The sequence below is a fragment of the Podarcis liolepis genome (genome assembly GCF_965112155.1).
Source record: "Podarcis liolepis genome assembly, chromosome: 3".
Taxonomy (NCBI): domain Eukaryota; kingdom Metazoa; phylum Chordata; class Lepidosauria; order Squamata; family Lacertidae; genus Podarcis; species Podarcis liolepis.
The window spans coordinates 125,379,489-125,402,987 of NC_139557.1; the positions used below are offsets into that span (position 1 = coordinate 125,379,489).

Here is a 23,499-nt window from a genome sequence, read left to right on the forward strand (position 1 = left end):
ATCCTGACCCCTCTCGACCTTTTGTGGTGGAGACCGACGCCTCCAGTACGGCTCTCGGTGCCGTCTTGTCTCAACAGATTGGGCCTGAAGCGCCACTCTTACCCTGTGCCTTCTATTCCCGCCAGCTCCTACCAGCGGAGCGTAACTATACTGTGTGGGAGCGGGAACTACTGGCCATCAAGGTAGCCTTTGAGGTCTGGCGCCACCATCTTGAGGGGGCACGACATCCGGTGGAGGTGAGAACCGACCACCGGAACCTGGAGTACCTCCAGACCACCCGCAAGCTGAACCAAAGACAGATCCGGTGGGCGTTGTTCTTTTCCCGGTTCCAGTTCCGGATCCGCTACATCCCTAGCTCTCAGAATCAGAAGGCGGATGCCCTGTCCCGGAAACCTGAAGACAACGCAGACACAGTACAGCAAGCAGAACCCACCACGATCCTACCTCCGGCTGCATTCCTGGCCACCCAGGAGGCGCAGCCACTGCAGGTTCGGGTGCGGGAACAGCAGCGGGTCGACGCTTGGGCCCAGGATCGGCTCCGGGAGCTGGCTGAAGGGTCCAGCCCACAGTATCCGGGACTGGTCCTGCATCAGGGCCTTCTGCTACATCACGGTCGTCTGTACATCCCGCCAGGGCCACTACGGCTGGAGGTTCTCCAGATGGCCCATGATGCCCCAGCAGCGGGGCACTTTGGACGGTATCGGACCACCCATCTGGTCAGTCGAGAGTTTTGGTGGCCCCGCCTGAAGGCTGACGTGGCTCGCTACGTTGCTGGTTGTGATGTCTGCCGGCGCGCCAAGGGACCTACCGGGCGACCCCCCGGCCTACTTCAGCCATTGCCAGTTCCACCGCGTCCTTGGCACACGGTTTCATTGGACTTTATAGTGGACTTACCCTCGTCTCGTGGCTGTACCTGCCTTCTGGTTTTCTCCGACCATTTCACCAAGATGGTGCACTGCGCTCCCTGTCCATCTGTACCCACAGCCAAGGAAACTGCTCAGCTGTACCTTCAGCATGTCTTCCGCTTGCATGGCCTACCTGAGCGTGTGGTGTCCGACCGGGGCGTTCAGTTCACATCCCGGTTCTGGCGAGCATTACACCAGACCCTCGGGACAGAGGTCTGCCTCTCGTCAGCCTACCACCCACAGACCGATGGCCAGACGGAACGGGCGAACGCGGTGCTGGAGCAGTACCTCCGGTGTTACTGCAGCTACCAGCAGGATAACTGGGTCGACCACCTGGCATTGGCAGAGTTCGCCTATAACAACGCGGTGAATGCGTCCACCCAGCAGACCCCGTTCCAGGCCAGTTATGGTTATCATCCACGGCTGTTTCCAGAGGTGCTGCCGGCGTCCGCGGTCCCGGCGGTGACGGAGTGGCTTCAAGAGCTCCAGTCCCAGCAACAGCTTTTGGTGGAGCAACTGCACCAGGCCAAGGAAGCGTACAAAGCCCAGGCCGACCGCCACCGCCAGGTGGGGCCGGAACTTCGCGTCGGTGACCTGGTTTGGCTCTCCACTCGCCACCTCCACCCCTCTCGACCTTCGCGGAAGTTGGACGCCCGCTTCACCGGCCCGTTCCCTATCGTAGACCAAGTCTCTCCTGTGGCATTTCGTCTCCGGTTACCCGCAACCCTGAAGGTTCACCCGGTCTTCCACAGGTCCCTTTTGAGTCCGGTGGCCCCACCCGACGAGTTCCACCCGAACCGTCCCCGACCGCAGCCAGTGTTGGTTCAGGGAGAGCCTGAGTACGAGGTGGAACGCATCCTGGACTCCCGATACCGCAGGGGAAAGCTGCAGTATCTCATTGACTGGAAGGGGTACGGACCGGAGGACCGTTCCTGGGAACCAGCAGCCAACGTCCACGCACCTGCCTGCCTCCGAGAGTTCCATGCGACGTACCCCGGCAAGCCGGGTCCGGACCCTCGGTTGAGGGGGGGCCTGGGAGGGGGGATGGTGTGATGGCCTGGGATTCCGATTCGGAGGATGAAACAGAGGAATCCCAGCCTGCACAAGAGTCCCTGCCTCCAGGGCCGGCTGAACTGGGGCAAGGCCTAGATGCTGAAGAACCTGCACCTGTGGCAGTGCATCAGGAGCTGGCCCCAGGTGAAACCCTTCTGGCCCCAGAGAGGCTTGACGACTCAGTGGCCACAGGTGAGCCTCCTCCAGGGCCCAGTAACCCTTCGGCCTCTCCTGATCTGCAGAGGCTTAGGGCAGAGAGGCGAAGGGAACTGGTTGCCCCCAGGAGGAGTGCTCGCCTTAAGGCCAGAGGAGGCGGGGCTCCTGGGGGCCGGGACCGCCCCTGGCCTTAGAAGAGGATAAAAGCCCAGTCAGCCCGGCCCCAGGTTGCGGGAGCAACGTCGTTGTTGGCTTCGGACCTTCCTGTGTTCCTGATCCCTGCTCGGCCTCCTGTTCCTGACTATCCGGTACTCCTGTTCCCTGCTCGGCTTCCTGTTCCTGACTATCCGGTACTCCTGTTCCCTGCTCGGCCTCCTGTTCCCGACCATCCGGTGTTCCTGTTCCCTGCACAGCCTCCTGTTCCAGCGTACCTGTTCCCCGCCCGGCTCTCTGCCTCGGACCTTGCCCCTCTTCGTGTGGACTCTGCTACACCCAAGGTACCTTACCCCCGGGACCAGCACAGTTTGCTCCCGCCCCACCCGCACTCCCCCTTCGTAGGGGTGCGTTCGGGAAGAGCCAGAGGCCATGGCTGAACAGGCGGCTGCACTGGTGGCTTTGGCCCAGGAGAACCAGGCCTTGACTCACACCGTGCAGCAGCTCAGCGACGCGGTTGTGGCACTTCAGCAACGCTTGGAAGCCCTACCGGCTCCTGGGGCCGACGCCCCGGCTCCGGGCAAGTACCCAGTGGCTTTGCCTGAGAAATTTGATGGAGCCCCGGCCAGCTTTCCCATGTTCCTGGCCCAGGCCAAGCTGTATATTCAGGGGCGAGCCCGGAACTTTCCTGACGACCGCACCAAGGTGCACTTTTTGATTAGTTTGTTAAAGGACCAGGCGGCCAAGTGGGCGTTGCCGCTACTCAGGCAAGACTCCCCCTTGCTGGCAGACTATACGGGGTTTTGCAATCGTTTGGAGGCCGCGTTCGGCAACCCCCAGAAAGAGAGTCAAGCCAACCGGGCGATTCGGCGTTTGAAACAGGGCAAGTCCACGGTGGCCACATATACCACGGAGTTTCGGCTGTTGGCACAGGACTTGACCTGGAATGACTCGGCACTGCGGGACCAGTATCTCGAAGGGCTTTCGGACGAGGTACTGGACCAGTTGGCCACAATGGAACGCCCCACCACGCTGGACACTCTCATTCAACGGAGTCTACAAATAGACGACCGGTTGGAGGATCGTCGTCAGGCCCGGGGTCGCCGACACTCCCAGTTCACGGCACCAGCTTTTTCCGGCAGCCCCACGGTCACAACTGATTTAACAGAGGAGCCTATGCAGCTCGGGGCAGTGCGGCCACGCCTTTCCCCCGCAGAGAAGGCGCGGCGTCGGGAGGGAAATCTCTGTCTTTACTGTGGCGGAAGTGGACACTTCGCTCGGTCCTGCCCTGAGAAACGCCAGCCGCAGGGAAACCGCCAACCCCAGTAGCTGATGGCCCTAGCTACCGGGGGTCCCAAACCGTACAGAATGGGCCCGCACCAATGGACTTGCAACATCTTATGGTTTCGGTACGTTTATACCCTCCAGGGGGGCCCTGGATCCTCACCCATGCTTTGGTAGATTCAGGGGCAACCCGCTCCTATATGGACGCTGCTTTTGCCACCCATCATCAGGTGCCACTTCGGAACAAGCCAGTACCAATCCAGGTGGAAGCGATTGACGGACGACTTCTGCGTTCAGGTGCTGTTACTCAGGAGACCCAGCCCCTGGTCCTGTGTCTCCAGCAGCACCGGGAGTTGCGAACTTTGGACATTGCTTCTATGCCCCGCTTCCCCCTGGTGCTCGGGATGGACTGGCTGGAAGCCCACAACGTTCAGATTGACTGGGTCAAACGGACCGTGCACTTCCCAGACCCATGTTCCCATGCTCAATCCGGAACGCTGGCGGCCGCGCCCTCAGAGGAGGCAGCACCCACGCTCCCAGCCGTGTACCAGGACTACCAGGACGTGTTCGAGGAACGGGGGGCAGACCAGCTGCCGCCGCATCGGCCTTTTGACTGCGGCATAGACCTCCAACCCGGAGCGCCTTTACCAGTGAGTCGCTTATATTCCCTAACAGAGCCAGAGCGCGAGGCTTTGCAGGACTTCTTGCGCAAGAACCTGGAGCGTGGGTTCATTAGGCCTTCCACCTCGCCTACCGCGGCACCAGTGCTTTTCGTTAAGAAGAAATGTGGGGAACTCCGCCCTTGCCATGATTACCGAGCCCTGAACAAAATTACCGTCCCAGACCGGTACCCCTTACCCCTTATCTCGGAGCTGCTGGAGCGGGTGCAAGGGGCACAGGTGTTCACCAAGCTGGACCTCCGAGGGGCCTACAACTTGATTCGGATCCGAGCCGGGGATGAGTGGAAGACAGCGTTTGGGACCCGGTACGGGCAGTTCGAATATTTGGTTATGCCTTTCGGTTTGTGCAACGCGCCTGCTGTGTTCCAACGCTACATCAACCACGTGTTTCAGGACTTGTTAGACAAGTACGTGGTGGTGTATTTGGACGACATACTGATTTACTCCCGTGACCCAGCTCACCATGAGGGACATGTCCGGACCGTGCTGCAGCGCTTGCGTGAGCACCGTTTGTACGCAAAGCTCAGCAAGTGCGAGTTCCATCAGCGGACTGTGGACTTCCTTGGTCACCGGCTCTCTCCAGATGGGGTGCAAATGGACCCGGGGAAGGTGACAGCGGTTCGAGAATGGGCGGCACCCCGGAACCGCAAGGACCTACAGCGTTTCCTGGGGTTCGCCAATTACTACCGGACCTTCATCGCTGATTATGCTCATCGCACCACCCCGTTGACCCGGCTACTGCGCCCAAAGACGCCGTTTTCCTGGGACAAGGAGGCAGAGGAGGCGTTTCAGGGGTTGAAGGTCTGTTTCCAGAGGGCACCAATCTTACAACATCCTGACCCCTCTCGACCTTTTGTGGTGGAGACCGACGCCTCCAGTACGGCTCTCGGTGCCGTCTTGTCTCAACAGATTGGGCCTGAAGCGCCACTCTTACCCTGTGCCTTCTATTCCCGCCAGCTCCTACCAGCGGAGCGTAACTATACTGTGTGGGAGCGGGAACTACTGGCCATCAAGGTAGCCTTTGAGGTCTGGCGCCACCATCTTGAGGGGGCACGACATCCGGTGGAGGTGAGAACCGACCACCGGAACCTGGAGTACCTCCAGACCACCCGCAAGCTGAACCAAAGACAGATCCGGTGGGCGTTGTTCTTTTCCCGGTTCCAGTTCCGGATCCGCTACATCCCTAGCTCTCAGAATCAGAAGGCGGATGCCCTGTCCCGGAAACCTGAAGACAACGCAGACACAGTACAGCAAGCAGAACCCACCACGATCCTACCTCCGGCTGCATTCCTGGCCACCCAGGAGGCGCAGCCACTGCAGGTTCGGGTGCGGGAACAGCAGCGGGTCGACGCTTGGGCCCAGGATCGGCTCCGGGAGCTGGCTGAAGGGTCCAGCCCACAGTATCCGGGACTGGTCCTGCATCAGGGCCTTCTGCTACATCACGGTCGTCTGTACATCCCGCCAGGGCCACTACGGCTGGAGGTTCTCCAGATGGCCCATGATGCCCCAGCAGCGGGGCACTTTGGACGGTATCGGACCACCCATCTGGTCAGTCGAGAGTTTTGGTGGCCCCGCCTGAAGGCTGACGTGGCTCGCTACGTTGCTGGTTGTGATGTCTGCCGGCGCGCCAAGGGACCTACCGGGCGACCCCCCGGCCTACTTCAGCCATTGCCAGTTCCACCGCGTCCTTGGCACACGGTTTCATTGGACTTTATAGTGGACTTACCCTCGTCTCGTGGCTTCTGGTTTTCTCCGACCATTTCACCAAGATGGTGCACTGCGCTCCCTGTCCATCTGTACCCACAGCCAAGGAAACTGCTCAGCTGTACCTTCAGCATGTCTTCCGCTTGCATGGCCTACCTGAGCGTGTGGTGTCCGACCGGGGCGTTCAGTTCACATCCCGGTTCTGGCGAGCATTACACCAGACCCTCGGGACAGAGGTCTGCCTCTCGTCAGCCTACCACCCACAGACCGATGGCCAGACGGAACGGGCGAACGCGGTGCTGGAGCAGTACCTCCGGTGTTACTGCAGCTACCAGCAGGATGACTGGGTCGACCACCTGGCATTGGCAGAGTTCGCCTATAACAACGCGGTGAATGCGTCCACCCAGCAGACCCCGTTCCAGGCCAGTTATGGTTATCATCCACGGCTGTTTCCAGAGGTGCTGCCGGCGTCCGCGGTCCCGGCGGTGACGGAGTGGCTTCAAGAGCTCCAGTCCCAGCAACAGCTTTTGGTGGAGCAACTGCACCAGGCCAAGGAAGCGTACAAAGCCCAGGCCGACCGCCACCGCCAGGTGGGGCCGGAACTTCGCGTCGGTGACCTGGTTTGGCTCTCCACTCGCCACCTCCACCCCTCTCGACCTTCGCGGAAGTTGGACGCCCGCTTCACCGGCCCGTTCCCTATCGTAGACCAAGTCTCTCCTGTGGCATTTCGTCTCCGGTTACCCGCAACCCTGAAGGTTCACCCGGTCTTCCACAGGTCCCTTTTGAGTCCGGTGGCCCCACCCGACGAGTTCCACCCGAACCGTCCCCGACCGCAGCCAGTGTTGGTTCAGGGAGAGCCTGAGTACGAGGTGGAACGCATCCTGGACTCCCGATACCGCAGGGGAAAGCTGCAGTATCTCATTGACTGGAAGGGGTACGGACCGGAGGACCGTTCCTGGGAACCAGCAGCCAACGTCCACGCACCTGCCTGCCTCCGAGAGTTCCATGCGACGTACCCCGGCAAGCCGGGTCCGGACCCTCGGTTGAGGGGGGGGCCTGGGAGGGGGGATGGTGTGATGGCCTGGGATTCCGATTCGGAGGATGAAACAGAGGAATCCCAGCCTGCACAAGAGTCCCTGCCTCCAGGGCCGGCTGAACTGGGGCAAGGCCTAGATGCTGAAGAACCTGCACCTGTGGCAGTGCATCAGGAGCTGGCCCCAGGTGAAACCCTTCTGGCCCCAGAGAGGCTTGACGACTCAGTGGCCACAGGTGAGCCTCCTCCAGGGCCCAGTAACCCTTCGGCCTCTCCTGATCTGCAGAGGCTTAGGGCAGAGAGGCGAAGGGAACTGGTTGCCCCCAGGAGGAGTGCTCGCCTTAAGGCCAGAGGAGGCGGGGCTCCTGGGGGCCGGGACCGCCCCTGGCCTTAGAAGAGGATAAAAGCCCAGTCAGCCCGGCCCCAGGTTGCGGGAGCAACGTCGTTGTTGGCTTCGGACCTTCCTGTGTTCCTGATCCCTGCTCGGCCTCCTGTTCCTGACTATCCGGTACTCCTGTTCCCTGCTCGGCTTCCTGTTCCTGACTATCCGGTACTCCTGTTCCCTGCTCGGCCTCCTGTTCCCGACCATCCGGTGTTCCTGTTCCCTGCACAGCCTCCTGTTCCAGCGTACCTGTTCCCCGCCCGGCTCTCTGCCTCGGACCTTGCCCCTCTTCGTGTGGACTCTGCTACACCCAAGGTACCTTACCCCCGGGACCAGCACATTTGCTCTCCGGGAACATCAGTCTTGCTACAGGTGGCCCTTCCCCCAACATATACTCAGGTTTCCGGGAGAGTGCATCCGCCCTCACATTCTGCTCTCCCGGCACGTATTGGATCTTGAAGTTGAAGTTGGCAAAGAACTCTGCCCACCTTATCTGTCTCTGGCACAACACCCGTGCCGTGCACCAATACTCCAAGTTTTTATGGTCAGTGCACACCAAAATTTGGTGCTTTGCCCCAACCAGGAAGTGCCGCCATTGTTTAAAAGCAGCCACGATCGAAAGCAATTCCTTATCATAGATGGTGTAGTTCTGCTCTGATTTGTTGAGCTTCCGCGAAAAGAAAGCACACGGACGCCATTCCCCTTTTCGATCTGGCTGCAGCAGCACCGCCCCTATCGCTCGATCTGATGCATCTGTTTCCACCCGTAGTGGTTGAGCCGGGTCGACGTGAATCAGCTGCTCCTCGGAAGCGAAAGCCCTCTTTAGTTTCTCAAACCCCTCTTGGGCCGCCTGCGTCCACTGAAACTTTTTCTTAACACTGAGACAGTCCGTGATTGGTGCGGTCAATTCTGCAAAATTCTTTATGAATTTCCTGTAGAAATTGCTGAAACCCAGGAAACGCTGAACATCTTTCCTGGTTTTGGGACACTCCCATTCCACCACTGCCTTCACCTTCCCCGGGTCCATAGCCAACCCCTGGTCCGACAGCCTGTACCCCAGGAATTCGACTTGCTTTGCGTGGAACTGACACTTCTCCAGCTTGACCCACAAGCGGTTCTCCTTGAGTTTGCTCAGGACTTGACGTACATCCTTCACGTGCTGTTTTTCGTCTTCCGAGAACACAAGGAGATCATGTAAAAAACAGACACAGTTCTTGTAGAGCAAGGGTCCTAACACGTGGTGCATGAAGGCTTGGAAACAGTGGCTTCCGCACTGCAAACCGGAGGACATGACTAAATACTCAAACGCCCCCATCGGGGTGAACATGGTGGTCTTCCACTCATCGCCTTCTCTTACTCTGATCAGGTTGTAAGCCCCTCGGAGATCCAGTTTGGTGAAAATCTTCCCCTTCCGCACCCGTGCCAAAACCTCGTCGATCCTCGGCACCGGGAAGGCCACCGGTTCCGCCTGGCTGTTCAAAATTCTATAGTCCACCACTAGGCTTCCTTTGGGGGGTCCAAGCCGGGGACTTTCTGTGCTGCTCCCGCCTGGCTGTTGCCCCGGTTCCCCACCAGCCAGGCCTCTTCGTTTCCCGAATGCTGGGGCTCCTCTCCCTCTGCCTGCTGGGTGGCCCCCACCATTCCCTGCCAGTTATGACGCTCTGGGCACACTCTGGCAAAGTGCCCAGTCTTCTGACACACAAAACATCTTTTTCCTGCTTGCCAGTCTTTTTTTTCCTTCCCGCCAGACCGTTGGGCTTTCAAACTCTCCCGTGCCCTGGCTGTGCCTATCTCCATAGGCTCCGGCGCTTGTTGACATTCCGAGGCAGCTGCAGGCATCTCAGGAATGCGGTCACCATGGAAACTCCGCTCTCTGCCTTGCTTCCTTTCCCGCCATCTGGCTTCTTGTCTCAAACCCCGCCCAAGAGCCGCCTTTGTTAATTCGTCCATATTTTTAGGCCGTGGCCCCCTTGCCAGCTCGTCCTTAATTTCTGGATTAAGTCCATTTTTAAATATTGCTTGTACTGGGTCCGCCTCTAAATCCCACCCCAGTTTCTGAACCAGCCTAGCAAACTCAGACCAGTAACTGCGTACGGTGGATTTGCCTTGTCTCAAAGCCAGCAGCTCCTCCTGCATTCTGTCAATTAAACTCTGATCTGCATAGATAAAATCCATTGCTTGCCAAAATTTGGCTTCATTTCTGAGGGCTTCATTCCCCGAGGCTATTAACGGCCTGATCCAGCTTCGAGCCCCTCCTCCCAGATGTCTAATGATGTGAGCAACCTTTGCTGCATTGTTCTGAAACTTATCTCCTTCCAGTTCCAGAAAATATTTCATCTCAGTCTTGAAATCCAAGTAACTTTCCGTGTCTCCCTGGAACCTTTCCACCCACACGCACCCGCCCCCATCTGCCGATAGCCCACCTTGGGTTCCTCTCTGAGCAGTACGGGCTTCCTCCAAACGGCTCTGCAGGTCTTGGGATCTTTGTTCCAGAGCGACATTTCGCTTTTTCAATTCCAACAGCTCCTTCTCCATGTCGAAGCTGTTCCCTTATTCCACCAGCTTTCCAGCAGAAAAAATAGTTGAGTGGGAGCAAGCTGTCAGAGGCTTTGTGCTGTCCAGCTGGCCATAGATAAGACTCCGGGCTCCCAGCCAGTTCCAAACAATTGTTTTTTTTTTAATATGTTTTTATTGCTTTTTTCCAGGTATCATATCAAACAACAAAAGAAAAACACACAAAAAAAAGAAGAACAGGAAAAAAAACAAATAGAATCCACCTTTCAATTACATTTTCCCTTAACTTGTCGGACTTCCCCACGCCTCCCTCACTCTGCTTTCTTAACAATAAAATGTCAGCAAATTAGCATCTTGTTTCGTGTGTTATTAATACTTTCGAATAATTATCTTTTAAGTTCAAAATACTTAATATCAATTTACTTTTACTTTAATCTAAACACAATATTTGTTTTAAACTTTAGTCCTCTCTTAGTCATATCTTAATTTCCAATATAGAAAATCTTATTGCGGAAGCTTGGTTTTTCAATTTATGCAAATTATTGACAATCATATAACTTGTAATGTTTTTGTAAATAGTCCTTAAATTTTTTCCAGTTCTCCTCCGTTGTCTCTTCTCCCAAATCTCGGATTCTGCCAGTCATTTCGTCCAGTTCCATATAGTCCATCAATTGCGTCTGCCACTCTTCCAGTGTGGGCAAATCTTGTGTCTTCCAGTGCTTTGCAATAAGTATTCTTGCTGCTGTTGTTGCATACATAAAAAAAGTTCTGTCGTTCTTTAACACATTCTGGCCGACAATGCCCAAAAGGAATGCCTCTGGTTTCTTGAGAAAGGTATACTTAAATACCTTTTTTAACTCATTGTAAATTATTTCCCAGAAGGCCTTTACCCTTGGGCATGTCCACCAGAGGTGAAAGAATGTCCCTTCCGCCTCCTTACATTTCCAACATCTGTTATCAGACAAATGGTATATTTTAGCAAGTTTAACTGGGGTCATGTACCACCTGTATGTCATTTTCAAAATATTTTCTTTCAATGCACTACATGCCGTAAATTTCATACCGGTGGTCCATAACCTTTCCCAGTCATCAAACATGATGTTGTGCCCAATGTCTTGAGCCCATTTTATCATGGCGGATTTGACTGTCTCATCCTGAGTGTTCCATTTGAGCAGCAAGTTGTACATTCTCGAAAGTACCTTTGTCTTTGGTTCTAACAGTTCTGTCTCTAATTTCGATTTTTCCACCTGGAATCCTGTTTTTTTATCCAATTTAAAAATCTCTTGAATTTGAGCATAATGAAACCAGTCTTGCACCTTATGCTTTACTTTTTCATAGCTCTGTAACCTCCAATTATCACCTATTTTTTCTAGCATTTCCCAATATTTCAACCAGCCGGTCTCCATATTGGGTTTTTTTCGGGCCTTGGCCTCCACTGGTGATAGCCACCTCGGGGTCTTACTTTCCAATAAGTCTTTGTATTTTATCCAGACCATAAATATTGCTTTTCTGACAATATGGTTTTTGAATGTTTTATGAATCTTAACCTTGTCGTACCACAAATATGCATGCCACCCAAAAGCGTTGTCAAACCCTTCTAGATCCAGGACATCGGTATTTTCTAAAAGCAACCAATCTTTCAACCAGCAGAAGGCTGCAGCTTCATAATATAACCTTAAGTCTGGCAGGGCAAACCCCCCTCTTTCTTTTGCATCAGTTAGTATTTTAAATTTTATTCGGGGCTTTTTGCCCTGCCAAACAAACTTCGAAATGTCCTTCTGCCATTTGCCAAAACATTCAGGTCTGTCCACAATCTGAAGGGCTTGGAACAAAAACAACATCTTTGGCAATACATTCATTTTTACTGCTGCAATTCTGCCCAACAAGGAAAGTTTCAATCTTGACCAAATTTCTAGGTCTTTTTTAACTTCTAACCAACTTTTTTCATAATTGTCCTTAAACAAATTCAAGTTTCTGGAAGACAAATTAATTCCCAGGTATTTCACTTTTTTAACCACAGATAATTCTGTTTCCTTCCGAAATTCATCTGTTTCTAAGGGTGTCAAGTTTTTAACCAGGACCTTGGTTTTTTGCTTATTCAGCTTGAATCCCGCCACCCGACCAAACTCTTGGATCAATTCTAAAACTCTTTTTGTGCTAGATTCTGGCTCCTGTAATGTTAAAACCAAGTCATCTGCAAAAGCTTTCAGTTTATATTGTTTCTCTCCGACCTGTATTCCTTTTATCAACCGGTCCTCCCTTATCATATTCAAAAACACCTCCAGGACTGAGATAAATAAAAGAGGGGATAGGGGACACCCCTGTCGTGTTCCTTTTTCAATTTTAAACTCATCCGTCACCACATTGTTCACTATCAGTTTAGCTTTTTGTTCTGAGTAAATTGCATCTATACCATTTTCGAACCCCTGTCCCACTCCCAACCCTTCCAAATTTTTCTTCATAAACTTCCAAGAAATATTGTCAAAGGCTTTCTCCGCATCAATAAAAATTAACACTGCTTTTGTATTGATATTTGTTTGCAAAAGTTCCAAAATATCAACAATGTTCCTAGTGTTATCAAACAGATGTCTGCCTGGGAGAAAGCCTGCCTGGTCCTTGTGAATTACTTCATTTAGCACTCTTTTAAACCTACTTGCCAAAATGTCTGCAAAGATTTTATAATCCACATTTAGAAGAGAGATGGGACGGTAGTTCTTTAGTTGAGTCTTTTCAGCTTCCAATTTGGGAATCAATGTGATGAAAGCTTCTTTCCACGTTTCCGGTGTCTTCTTCCCCTCCATAATCTGGTTACAAACCTCCATTAATGGCTGTATCAAGTAGTCTTTTAAAGTCTTATAATACTTGGAGGTAAGTCCATCTGGGCCTGGAGATTTACCAAGTTGCATATTCTGGATGGCACTCTCAATTTCCTGTTGTGTTATTTGGTGGTTTAAGATTGTCCTCTTTTCTTGAGATAGTTTTGGTAATCCCTTAGCTTTTAGAAATTGTTCTATCTCAGTCATTTCCTGGGGCCCTTGCGTGTAGAGTTTTTTGAAGTATTTCTGGAAACACTTTCTTATTTCTTCCGGTTTCTGTATGTTTTTACCCTCCACCTCCAGATTGGTTACAAAGTTCAATTTTTGTCTCCTTTTCAACTGCCACGCTAGCAGTTTTCCACATTTATTGGCCGATTCAAAAGATCTTTGTTTCATTTGTTTGATTTTCCATTCCACTTCTTGATTTATTAATTTCGCATATTGTGCTTGGTAAAACTTAATTTCTCTGAGAATCTCTTTAGATTTTGGTTTTGATCTCAATTTTTCCTCTCCATCTCTTATCTTCTCTAATATCTTGTCCTTTTTTCCATTCCAGAGTTTTTTCTTGATCGTATTCTGTTGTATCAGAAACCCTCTCATTACAGCTTTGCTTGCGTCCCAGATTATTCTCTTTTCCACCGAAGTGTTCAAATTTATTTCAAAGTAGTCCTTTAAAGCTTTTTGGGCCTTTTTAACAATCTCTTGGTCTCTTAACAGAGTGTCATTCATTCTCCATCTGAAGGAACTGGCTGAAGTAAGTCTCAATTCCACTTTCAAAGCGTTATGGTCGGAGCAGGTTTTTGGGCAGATTTCCACTTTCATGGTCTTAGGTGCCAGTCCTCTAGATGTCCAAATTTGCTCTATTCTTGTCCATGACAAATGAGCTTCGGAAAAGAATGTTCCTTCTTTACCTAGAGGGTTCTTTGTCCTCCAAATGTCAATCAAGTCCATATTGTCAGTCAGTTCAAAAAAGGTTTTAGGTAGTCTGCCATCTTTGGTTAGATTTTGGTTTTGCGACTTATCCATGTAGGTAGAAACCACCCCATTCATATCTCCCATCAAAAAGACGTTAGAGTAGTCCAGGTAATCCAACAGTGTCTCATGCAGCTTCTTGTAGAATTCTGATTTCCCTTCATTTGGAGCATAAATTCCTACTATTAAAAACTTTTCTCCTTGTGTTTGTATCTCAATTGCCAAAATTCTTCCATGCTCATCTTTAAATAACAATTTCGGTGACAGGTTCTCCTTTGCGTAGATCACAACGCCTCTTTTCTTAACTTTATCTGATGAAATAAATTCTTGACCTAATCTTTTGTTAATTAATACTTTTCTATGGAGCCTAGTCACATGAGTTTCCTGCAAACAGATAATGTCCAATTTTTCTTTTTTCAATATATGAAAGATCCTCCTTCTTTTTTCCGGGGAATTCCCGCCATTTATGTTCCAGCTTAGAAGTTGCAGAGACATCCTGGATCAATTTAAGGGTCCTCTTGGGGTGCGTCTTCTTCGTTCAGACCCGGTGGTAGATCAGGTGTTGGTTCAGATAGAGGTGCTGGTCCGGCTCCTGCTACTCCCTTCCGAAGGTCCTCTCCGTAGTCATTCAAGAATTTTAGTTGGTCTTCTGCTGATCTGATTTTTATTTTTTTCCCTTTGATAGTAAAAGATAATCCTTGAGGGAATTCCCACCTGTAAGGGATTGTATTGTTCCTCAGTAGTCCTGTTAAATCCTTATATGTAGCTCTTAAGTCCAATAATTGTTTCGGAATATCTCTGTAGATTTCTGCTTTTTTACCCTGGATCACCAATGCTTTTTTGAAATGTAGGCCGAGTATTTTGTCACTTTCTTGCCTAGATCTCAAAATGATCAGGCAATCTCTAGCTCTGTCCTTTCTCACCACTCTTCCCAGTCTAAAAGCGGTGACAATTTTAAATTCCTTATCTTCTTCTATGGCCCAGAACTTTGATAATTCTGAAGTCAGAAAGCCAATCAAATTGTCTTGTTCAAGTTCTGGAATTGAGCGTAACCGAAGATTATTTTCCCTATTTTTCAGTTCCACCATAGACAGATAGGCCTGCTGTTCAGTGAGTTGTCTGCAAAGTGGCCTTACTTCCCTTCTTACTTCCTCCACCTTCTTATTGGCCTCCTCTGCTTTCTGATTGGCTTGTTCAGCCAGTTTCCGACTTTCTTGAGTTGTTGTTTGGAGGTTCCCAATTGCTTGTGTGTTTTGAGAAACTTGGTCAGTCAGCTTGTTAATAGTAGTTGTAACTTGGTCAAACTTTGTGCTTAAAGCAGCAAGTTGGTCCAGAATTTTCTGTGAAACTGGGTCAATCCCTCCTGAAGCCATATCTTTTAAAGCTGGCTCTTGGGCTGGTTGAGCTGGTTGAGGGCCTTGTCCTTCTTTCAGTGTTAAAACCGTAGGGACAGATGATCTGCGTAGCTGTACAGATTGTACAGGCAATGTTGTTTGTAGCAGTAGCTGTTCTGCTTTTGTTTTAGCTGCCCTTTTCCTTGTGCCACTCATTCCACAGCTGTCTAGGCGTCAAGGTCAAATTGTAAGTCCCATGGGAAAAATAATCCAGGAAAAAGAAAACACACACCAAGAAGATAGACCAAATAAAAAGCAGTTCCCAGAGATTAGTTAACCCTGAATCCACTAGGGGGAGCTTCCCTGTAGCTCAATGGGAAAATAAAATTTTCCACCCTTAAGCAGAAGTCCAAAATGGAAAAATTTAAAGAGTTACCTTCAGTGTCCTTTATACTTGAAGAGCTTTTCCGAAATGCCAACAAAGTTTCAATAGTAGGTGCAAGAAACAGTTTCTTTCTTATTTGTATCCAATAATGCTTAACAGTGACAAGTCCACTTTTAGTTACAGTTTCTGCAGTTTGACAGTTCCTATTGTCCTGGCAACCCCAGCATTTGGTTGCTTTGTAATCCACTTAGTCAAAAGGAGGAAAGGTTTCCGTTCAAATCAATCACTTCCCAGCCTCCTAATCTTTGTCCCCTTTCAGATAGGTAAATTCCAATTTGCACAGTCTTAGCAGCTTCCTTTTAACATCCTTTTCACAGCGCTCCCAGCTTGCAAAAGTTTTTGCTTTGATCTTAGCAAAGTCGGAAGGCGGACTTCCTGTTTTCACCTCCCGTTTTCAGCCGATTTTTCTTTTAAAATTTAGGCTCAAATAAACATTTGTAAATCCTTACTCACGAGTGTTAAGTTCTGTCGCCGAATGTTTCAGGAAGAAAGGACAGCGCTCATCAGCAGCAGCCGCGCGGCTTCACATCCGCAGAAAGAGCGATGAACCCACAGCACCGCTTCCCCTTTCACGTTCCGGCACCTCTTACGAGGCTCCTTCCCCGCTTCTGGGGTCGCTCCTGGTGCCCGCCGGGTCCCACGGCCACGGGCTCACTCTACCCGTGGTTCTTCTTAATGGGTCGTCGCTGTGCCGCAGCGAACGTCCCTTTTCCGCGGAGCCCCTCTTCAGAGACCGAAGAGGACCGCCATTGCTGTTTCGCGCCGCCTCCGGAAGTCCAGTTCCAAACAATTGATTTATTTGACAAAGTTCAAACGTACATCTCCAGCGTTTCCATCAACCTCCTTCCCCTTGAGCGCAGTTGCTCCCACTAAAGTTATTTCCTTCTTTTCTTTACCCAGCATGCAAACCTGCGAAGACTCCTCCCCTTACTTCCTCTGTGTACAGCATGACTTGTCCCAGGCTCACACTCCTCCTCCCCCTCTTCTTCAGACTGACTCTCTGACGACTGGCTGCTGATAATCTCTCTAGGCTCCCTGTAACTGCTGATTTCTGTCCTTTCCTCTTTTCCCGTTTGCCTCTCCCTGACACATCTATGGCACTTATCTCTAAGTGCTGAACCTCTAGTTACAGGTAGGTAGACGTGTTGGTCTGCCATAGGCGAAACAATATTAAAAAAATCCTTCCTGTAGCACCTTAGAGACCAGTTTGTTATTGGTATGAGCTTTCGTGTGCATGCACACTTCTTTAGATACACTGAAACAGGTTTCTGAAAGAGACTTCTGTTTCAGTGTGTCTGAAGAAGTGAGAGACGCAGGAGCTGATGGCTTCCCTTTGACTTTTGTCTCTCGCAGGTGACAGACGGATGCCCCCCAGACCTCCTCATCCATCTTTTCATGAGAACGGAGGAGAAGCAGCAGCTGTGGAAACAGATCTGGTATGGGGAAAGAGCTTTGTGGGGAAAGAGTCAGAGGAGTGGGGCAGCCAGGGAGCCTCTGGGCCGGAAAGAATTTCTCCTCCTCTTGGCTTCTGTCAAAGCCTCTGTCCTGAACAAAGATGGACAATGCCATTCAAGAAGGTTTATGTGCTGACAGGAATGAACAGCCATCTCTCCTTAACTGGGATTCGGAATGTCACTTTTATTATTATGATTTATCAGTAGCTGCAGTTATATTTCTATATTGATCTAATCCGGCTTCTAAGCAGTTGAGAAGCTTCCAAGAAGTTGAGAAGCCATAACAAACCGTGGCCGGGATTCACCTCAGCAGCCCCATCAGCTGAAGAAGGGGAATCCCCTCCTCCCCCTCTTTGTGCCCCCATGAGCCCCTTGAAGTTGGCTGTAGGGCAGAGGGAGGGTCCCATCGCCCCCCAAGCATCGCACAGCGGGAGTAGAGAAGGGATCGTTCTGTCTGGCAGACAGGAATACTTCCACAGACAGAATAATTTGAAGAACAGCATGCAGAGTTCCACCCATTCACACAAAGATTAATACCCATCATTAGAATGCACAGTAAAATAAATCAGTTGAAATGCTAAAATAGGCATCCAGACCTAAAACGTGCAGCCAAATAATCCCATGAAAAGAACACAACAAGGAATGGGCAGAAAACAACCAAGCAATGTATAGTGGATAATCTTTATGCTGTCTCAGAAGAGGACCTTTTTCCTTTTCCTTCAGGGTCCTCTGTGCTTTGAAGATGTCGCTGTGTATTTCACAGAGGAGGAGTGGGCGTTGCTGGATCCTGACCAGAGAGCTCTGCATAAGGAAGTCATGGAGGAGAATCGTAGGATTGTGGACTCTCTCAGTAAGGATTCCTGCTGGACCATAATATATGTTTTGAAATACACCCACCCACCCACCCATACCCACACACCCCTACCTCCACCTGTGAGAATCCTGCCATATTTTGATGGCGCTTGACAGCATCTGGGATTCTCCTTCCCCACAGCTCACCTTGAATCTACTGTTCTGTCTGCGAATATTCTTGCCCCACATATGCCTTTTTAAACCATGACCAGGCTGGTCTGAGCTGCCCAGACCTTCTTGAATGTAACTTTCTGTGTGGTGGCTGAAGAAGTAGCAGCTTCTGTGAGGTTTTCTGTTTTTGCTTTGGTCACTTTCTGGTTGACCAAAGAGACAACTGGCCTTGCAGATGGAGGAGATTCCATGATTAGGCCAAACAAGATCCTTCCCGGAAGATGCCAGTCTGTTTGAATCTCAGGTTCCCATCAATCTGTGCGTCAATGAGAGTCAACAAAGGCAGTGAACCCTGTAGTAAGGCCTCAGATCTAACTCCCTTCCGTTCTTCATCTATCACAAATTTTAATTAGCAGACTTCCATAATTTGGGGCTCCATTTCTTCCTGAGGCTCTAATGTGTTTCTCTCTTTGATGCAGGTGGTGATGGATTGGAAATTATGAACAAGGGGAACCGTGACAACATTCACACAGTGGGGAAGTTGTATAAATATTTGGAGTGTGGAAAGAGTTATAGTCTGAGCTCCCATTCTACTTCCCATAAAATATATCCTATTGGGAAAAATCGTTATCGGTACTTGAAAGATGGTAAGACGTTTCGTCAGAAGACATTTCTCACTTTCCCCAAAAGAACTCACAGCAGGGAGAAACCCCATCAGTGTTTGGAATGTGGGAAGAGGTTCAGTCACAGGGCTGTGCTCAAAGCCCATCAAAGAATTCATACAGGGGAGAAACCCTATAAGTGCTTGGAATGTGGAAAGAGCTTCAGGCAGAAAGCTAAGCTTACAGATCATCAAAGAATTCATACAGGAGAGAAACCATATCAGTGCTTGGAATGTGGGAAGAGCTTCAGGCGGAAAGCTAAGCTCACAGATCATCAAAGAATTCATACAGGAGAGAAACCATATCAGTGCTTGGAATGTGGGAAGAGCTTCAGGCAGAAAGCTAATCTCACAGCTCATCAAAGCATTCATATAGGGGAGAAACCATATCAGTGCTTGGAGTGTGGGAAGAGCTTCAGTCAAAAGAATAGTCTCACTTTCCATCAAAGAATTCATACAGGGGAGAAACCACATAAGTGCTTGGAATGTGGAAAGAGCTTCAGTCACAGGGCTGTGCTCAAGGCCCATCAAAGAATTCATACAGGAGAGAAACCCTATCAGTGCTTGGAATGTGGGAAGAGCTTCAGGCGGAAAGCTAAGCTCACAGATCATCAAAGAATTCATACAGGGGAGAAACCATACCAGTGCTTGGAATGTGGGAAGAGCTTTAGTCGCAAGGATAGACTCACTTCCCATCAAAGAATTCATATAGAGGAGAAACCATATCAGTGCTTAGAATGTGGGAAGAGCTTCAGTCGGAAGGACCATCTCATATCCGATCAAAGTATTCATACAGGGGAGAAACCATATCAGTGCTTGGAGTGTGGGAAGAGCTTCAGGCAGAAAGCTAAGCTCACAGCTCATCAAAGTATTCATACAGGGGAGAAACCATATCAGTGCTTGGAATGTGGGAAGAGCTTTAGTCGCAAGGATAAACTCACTTCCCATCAAAGAATTCATATAGAGGAGAAACCATATCAGTGTTTAGAATGTGGCAAGAGCTTCAATCGGAAGGACCGTCTCATATCCCATCAAAGAATTCATACAGGGGAGAGACCATATCAGTGCTTGGAGTGTGGGAAGAATTATAGTCGGAAGGATAACCTTACTTCACATGAGAGAATTCACCGAGTGGAGAAACCATATCAGTGCTTAGAATGTGGAAAGAACTTCAGTCAGAAGGGACAACTTACTTCCCATCAAACAAATCACCGTTAGGAGAGACCATATCAGTGCTTGGAATGTGGAAAGAGCTTCAAATGGAAGAAAAGTCTCACTTACCATCAAGGAACTCACAGCAAGGAGAATCATGGTATTTGAAGATGGGTCTCATATGTCCTCTCAATCTCCTCTTTGGCAGGCTAAGCCTACCCAACTCCTTCTATCATTCCTTAAAAGGCTTGGTTTCCAAATGCTTGATTATATTGGTCACCATTCTCTGCACAGATTCCAACTTCTCAATATCCTCCTTTGATTGTGACATCCAGAATTGAGCACAGGACTCCAGGTGTGGTCTGACCAAGGCAGAAGGGAACATAGTATTACTTCCCATGACCTGGACATTAGACATCTGTTGAGATACCCTGAAATAGCATTAGCTTATTTTTCTACTGACTCACCTTGTTGACTCATGTTAAGCTTTTGGTGTCCTAAGACCCTTAGATCCTTTTACATGTGGTGTTTCCCATAGAATCATAGAATTGTAGAGGTCTAATGGTCTTAGTGGACCACAAGCTGAGCATGAGTCAACCGTCTGATGGCATCCAGCATGGAAGGTGTGCCTCCGTTTTTCAGCATTTTTAGTAGTCTATAGCAGTCTCTGCTCTTTTTGCCTTCCCTGGGAGGAAGGCTGAGTGGATGTCTGAAACTCAATGTCAAACTGAAACTCAATCCAGATAAGACTGAGGCAGTTAGTGGGTGGTGCCCTAGACCAGATGGGTGGGAGATGGCCTGCTCTTAAAAAAAATTAAATTGGTTTTACATAAAGTTATACACGATACCTGTAACCTTTCCAAAACATAAACAGTAACAAGGTTCTTTCAGACCTTCCCCCACATGGGTTCCAGTTCTAAAGATGTTTTCCCTTTTTCCTGCATCTTTTACCATTATCCATCTCTTATGTAACTATAGTAACCAAAGTTCAGTTCACATTGCAAGTGTCATTGCATCCCTGCCCGTGATTTTAACTGTCTACAGTATCTGTCAAGTATACTGTCAAGTATACAATAAAATTATTCTAGTCTTTTAAAAATACTTGTTCTTCCTGGTTTCTGATCTTTCCCCTTAGTCTCGCCATTTCTGCGCATTCCATCAGTTTGGTCTGCCGCTCTTCCTTAGTCGGTACTTCACCTTCTTTCCATCTCTGGGCCAAAAACATTCCCGCTGCCGTCATTCCATACGTAAACAGTCTCTTATTTTCTTTGGTAATTCATCACATATATTATATTATAACAGAGAAGCCTCTGGTTTTCTGACAAAGGGTGAGGGGAGAGACTCCATCAGGCAAGGCCTCCTTCCACCTGCCTTGCCCCACCCTCTGCTTCTCAATGTGTATTGTATGTACTGTGGCTTGTCGTTGTTTTATTGATTACACTGGTCAACAACAAATTTGTTGTCTGCGTTTTTTCAGCTGATTTAGGATGAATCTGATGCACCGAATCCAAAAATCACATTGGTTTTGCTCAATCAGGTCAGGTTTTTGAGCTATGGCCACATGTCGTTTTTTTACGTTTTTGTTCACATGTATGCTTGTGTGGAGCATTTTAGAAGAAGTTGCTGGGGGTAAAATGCCATGTCGAATAATTGTTTTGATTGGAAATGATTATTTTAATGACAAGAAGTATTCAGGTCCAATAGTTCTGGGTGATTATGTCGAAAAGGGATCAGTTTGAAGTCATAAAGCCTCGAAATCTACCATAAATTGGTGCGGCAAAGCATAAAGTTGGGGGATCAAAACCCCTGGCTCACTCGAGTACATTGAAGGAGAACTATGAAGGGGTGAAGTATGTGCTGGAGAAAATTGGTTATGATCAGCATAGGTAGTTTATTTGTGTTGACCTGAAGATGGTGAACTGTTGGGACAACAGTCTGGCTTCACCAAGTTCCCATGTTTTCTGTGCATGTGGGATAGTAGGGACCGTGCTCAGCATTACACGAAGAAGGACTGGCCTGTGCGGGAGGAATTGGTGCCTTGCAGCAAAAGGAACGTCATCAACAACCCTCTGGTGGACAGAGACAGAATACTCTTCCCACCGCTGCACATCAAGCTCGGCTTAATCAAGCAGTTCACCAAGGCTCTGGACAAGGATGGTGACTGCTTCACTTACTTGTGCCAGGCTTTTCCAGGATTGACCATGGAGAACTTGAAAGCTGGCATCTTTGACGGTCCTCAGATCCGTCAGCTCATCAGAGATCCAGAGTTCGGAAACTCAATGAACGAAATGGAACTGGAAGCGTCAAAGGCATTTGTTCTGGCAGTGAAGAACTTTCTTGGCAACAATAAGGCCAGAAACTACGCAGAACTTGTCAACAACATGCTGACTGCTTTCAGAAACCTGGGCTGCAACATGAGCGTCAAGATGCACTACCTATTTTCACATATGGACCGGTTTCCTGAGAACCTGGGTTCAATGAGTGACGAGCAGGGGGAGAGATTCCATCAGGACATGAAAGAGATGGAGACCAGGTATCAGGGTCGCTGGGATGCAGTCATGATGGCTGACTACTGTTGGACTCTGAAGAGAGACCTCCCTGCCGCTGAGCATTCCAGGAGTTCCAAGAAACGGAAGTTCAAGCCCTCAAGTTTGAAAAATGGTGAAGCAACATGCAATTTATGTGTACTTACCTTTATCAATGCCCACCATTCAGTTTACAGTAATTGATGTTTCTATCAGGTAATCAATATATGTTGTTGGAAAAAACATTTTTTTCTCTTAAAAACATATTTAGGATGATATGTGTTGACAAAAATCAGCTGATAATGCCACAAAAATGTAATCGATTTTGTCACAAGATCTGATTTTTTTTCAAATCAATGTAGCACAAAAACCTGACCTGATGGAGAGAAACGGCTGCCATTTCCTGATTCAGCAGTGCAAAAATACCCTAAATCAGTTGTAGAAATCTAGACAACATTCAAAAAGTAAAAAATTGTTGCCCAGTGTTATACTTTAGATATTATTGTATCTGTTGAGTGGATTTCTGTTTAACTTTTATATGTTATTATTATGTTATACTATTCTAAGTAACGGTTGAATGTTGCTATTTTGATGTAGGCTGCCTATTTTAAAGTTATGCTTTGTATTGCATTAGATTGTTAGAAGATGTACATTTTCTGTTTCTTCAGCTTGTAAACCGCCTTGAGTATTGTAAGATAGAAAGGCAGTATACAAATTAAAATTGATGATCATAGAATCCTAGAATCCTAGAGTTGGAATAGACCACAAGGGCCATCGAGTCCAACCCCCTGCCAAGCAGGAAACACCATCAGAGCACTCCTGACATATGGTTGTCAAGCCTCTGCTTAAAGACCTCCAAAGAAGGAGACTCCACCACACTCCTTGATGATGTTGATGATGACAAAAGTTTTCTTAAACGCTTTCTTTAATTCAGTATATATCATTTCCCAGAACGCTTTTACCACTCCACAGGACCACCACATATGATAAAAGGTACTGTCAGGGGTTCAGGAGCAGAGGCAAGGGCAAGGGAGGAAACAGAGAGCGAGGGGGAGGAGGCAGAAGAAAAGATGAGTGATGACGACGACCCGAGATCCCCGAGTCTTTCCAGTGAATCAGAAGATTCACAGGAAGGAGCACCAGTGGCCAGGGCAAGGGGGGAGCCTAGGGAGACACCCCAGGAAGAAAGGGCCAGAGGGGGCTCAGAGGGGAGCAGTTGGAAATCGGGACCAGTGTCACCAACAGAGAGCAGGGGAGAGGAAGGGCGCCAGGTATCAAGCGCTGGAAGCTCACAACAGGAGGGAGGGCACGAG

At 49.2% G+C, this 23,499-nt stretch overlaps 1 protein-coding gene across 5 annotated transcripts in view; it reads left to right on the forward strand.

Annotated features, from left to right (window-relative positions):
• LOC310702553 (uncharacterized protein) overlaps positions 1 to 23,499 on the forward strand; it is an 86,403-nt gene that overhangs the window by 30,869 nt on the left and 32,035 nt on the right. Inside the window, exons 3-5 of one of the 5 annotated variants that reach the window (XM_083494295.1) lie at positions 16,785 to 16,867; positions 17,609 to 17,735; positions 18,328 to 22,922. The exons of the other annotated variants lie outside the window; for them this stretch is intronic. Of the exons in view, the coding sequence (XP_083350421.1) occupies positions 16,785 to 16,867; positions 17,609 to 17,735; positions 18,328 to 19,727 (1,610 nt within the window). The 3' untranslated portion in view covers positions 19,728 to 22,922. Of the gene's footprint in view, positions 1 to 16,784; positions 16,868 to 17,608; positions 17,736 to 18,327; positions 22,923 to 23,499 lie in introns of those variants that run through there. 5 annotated transcript variants of the gene reach the window in all.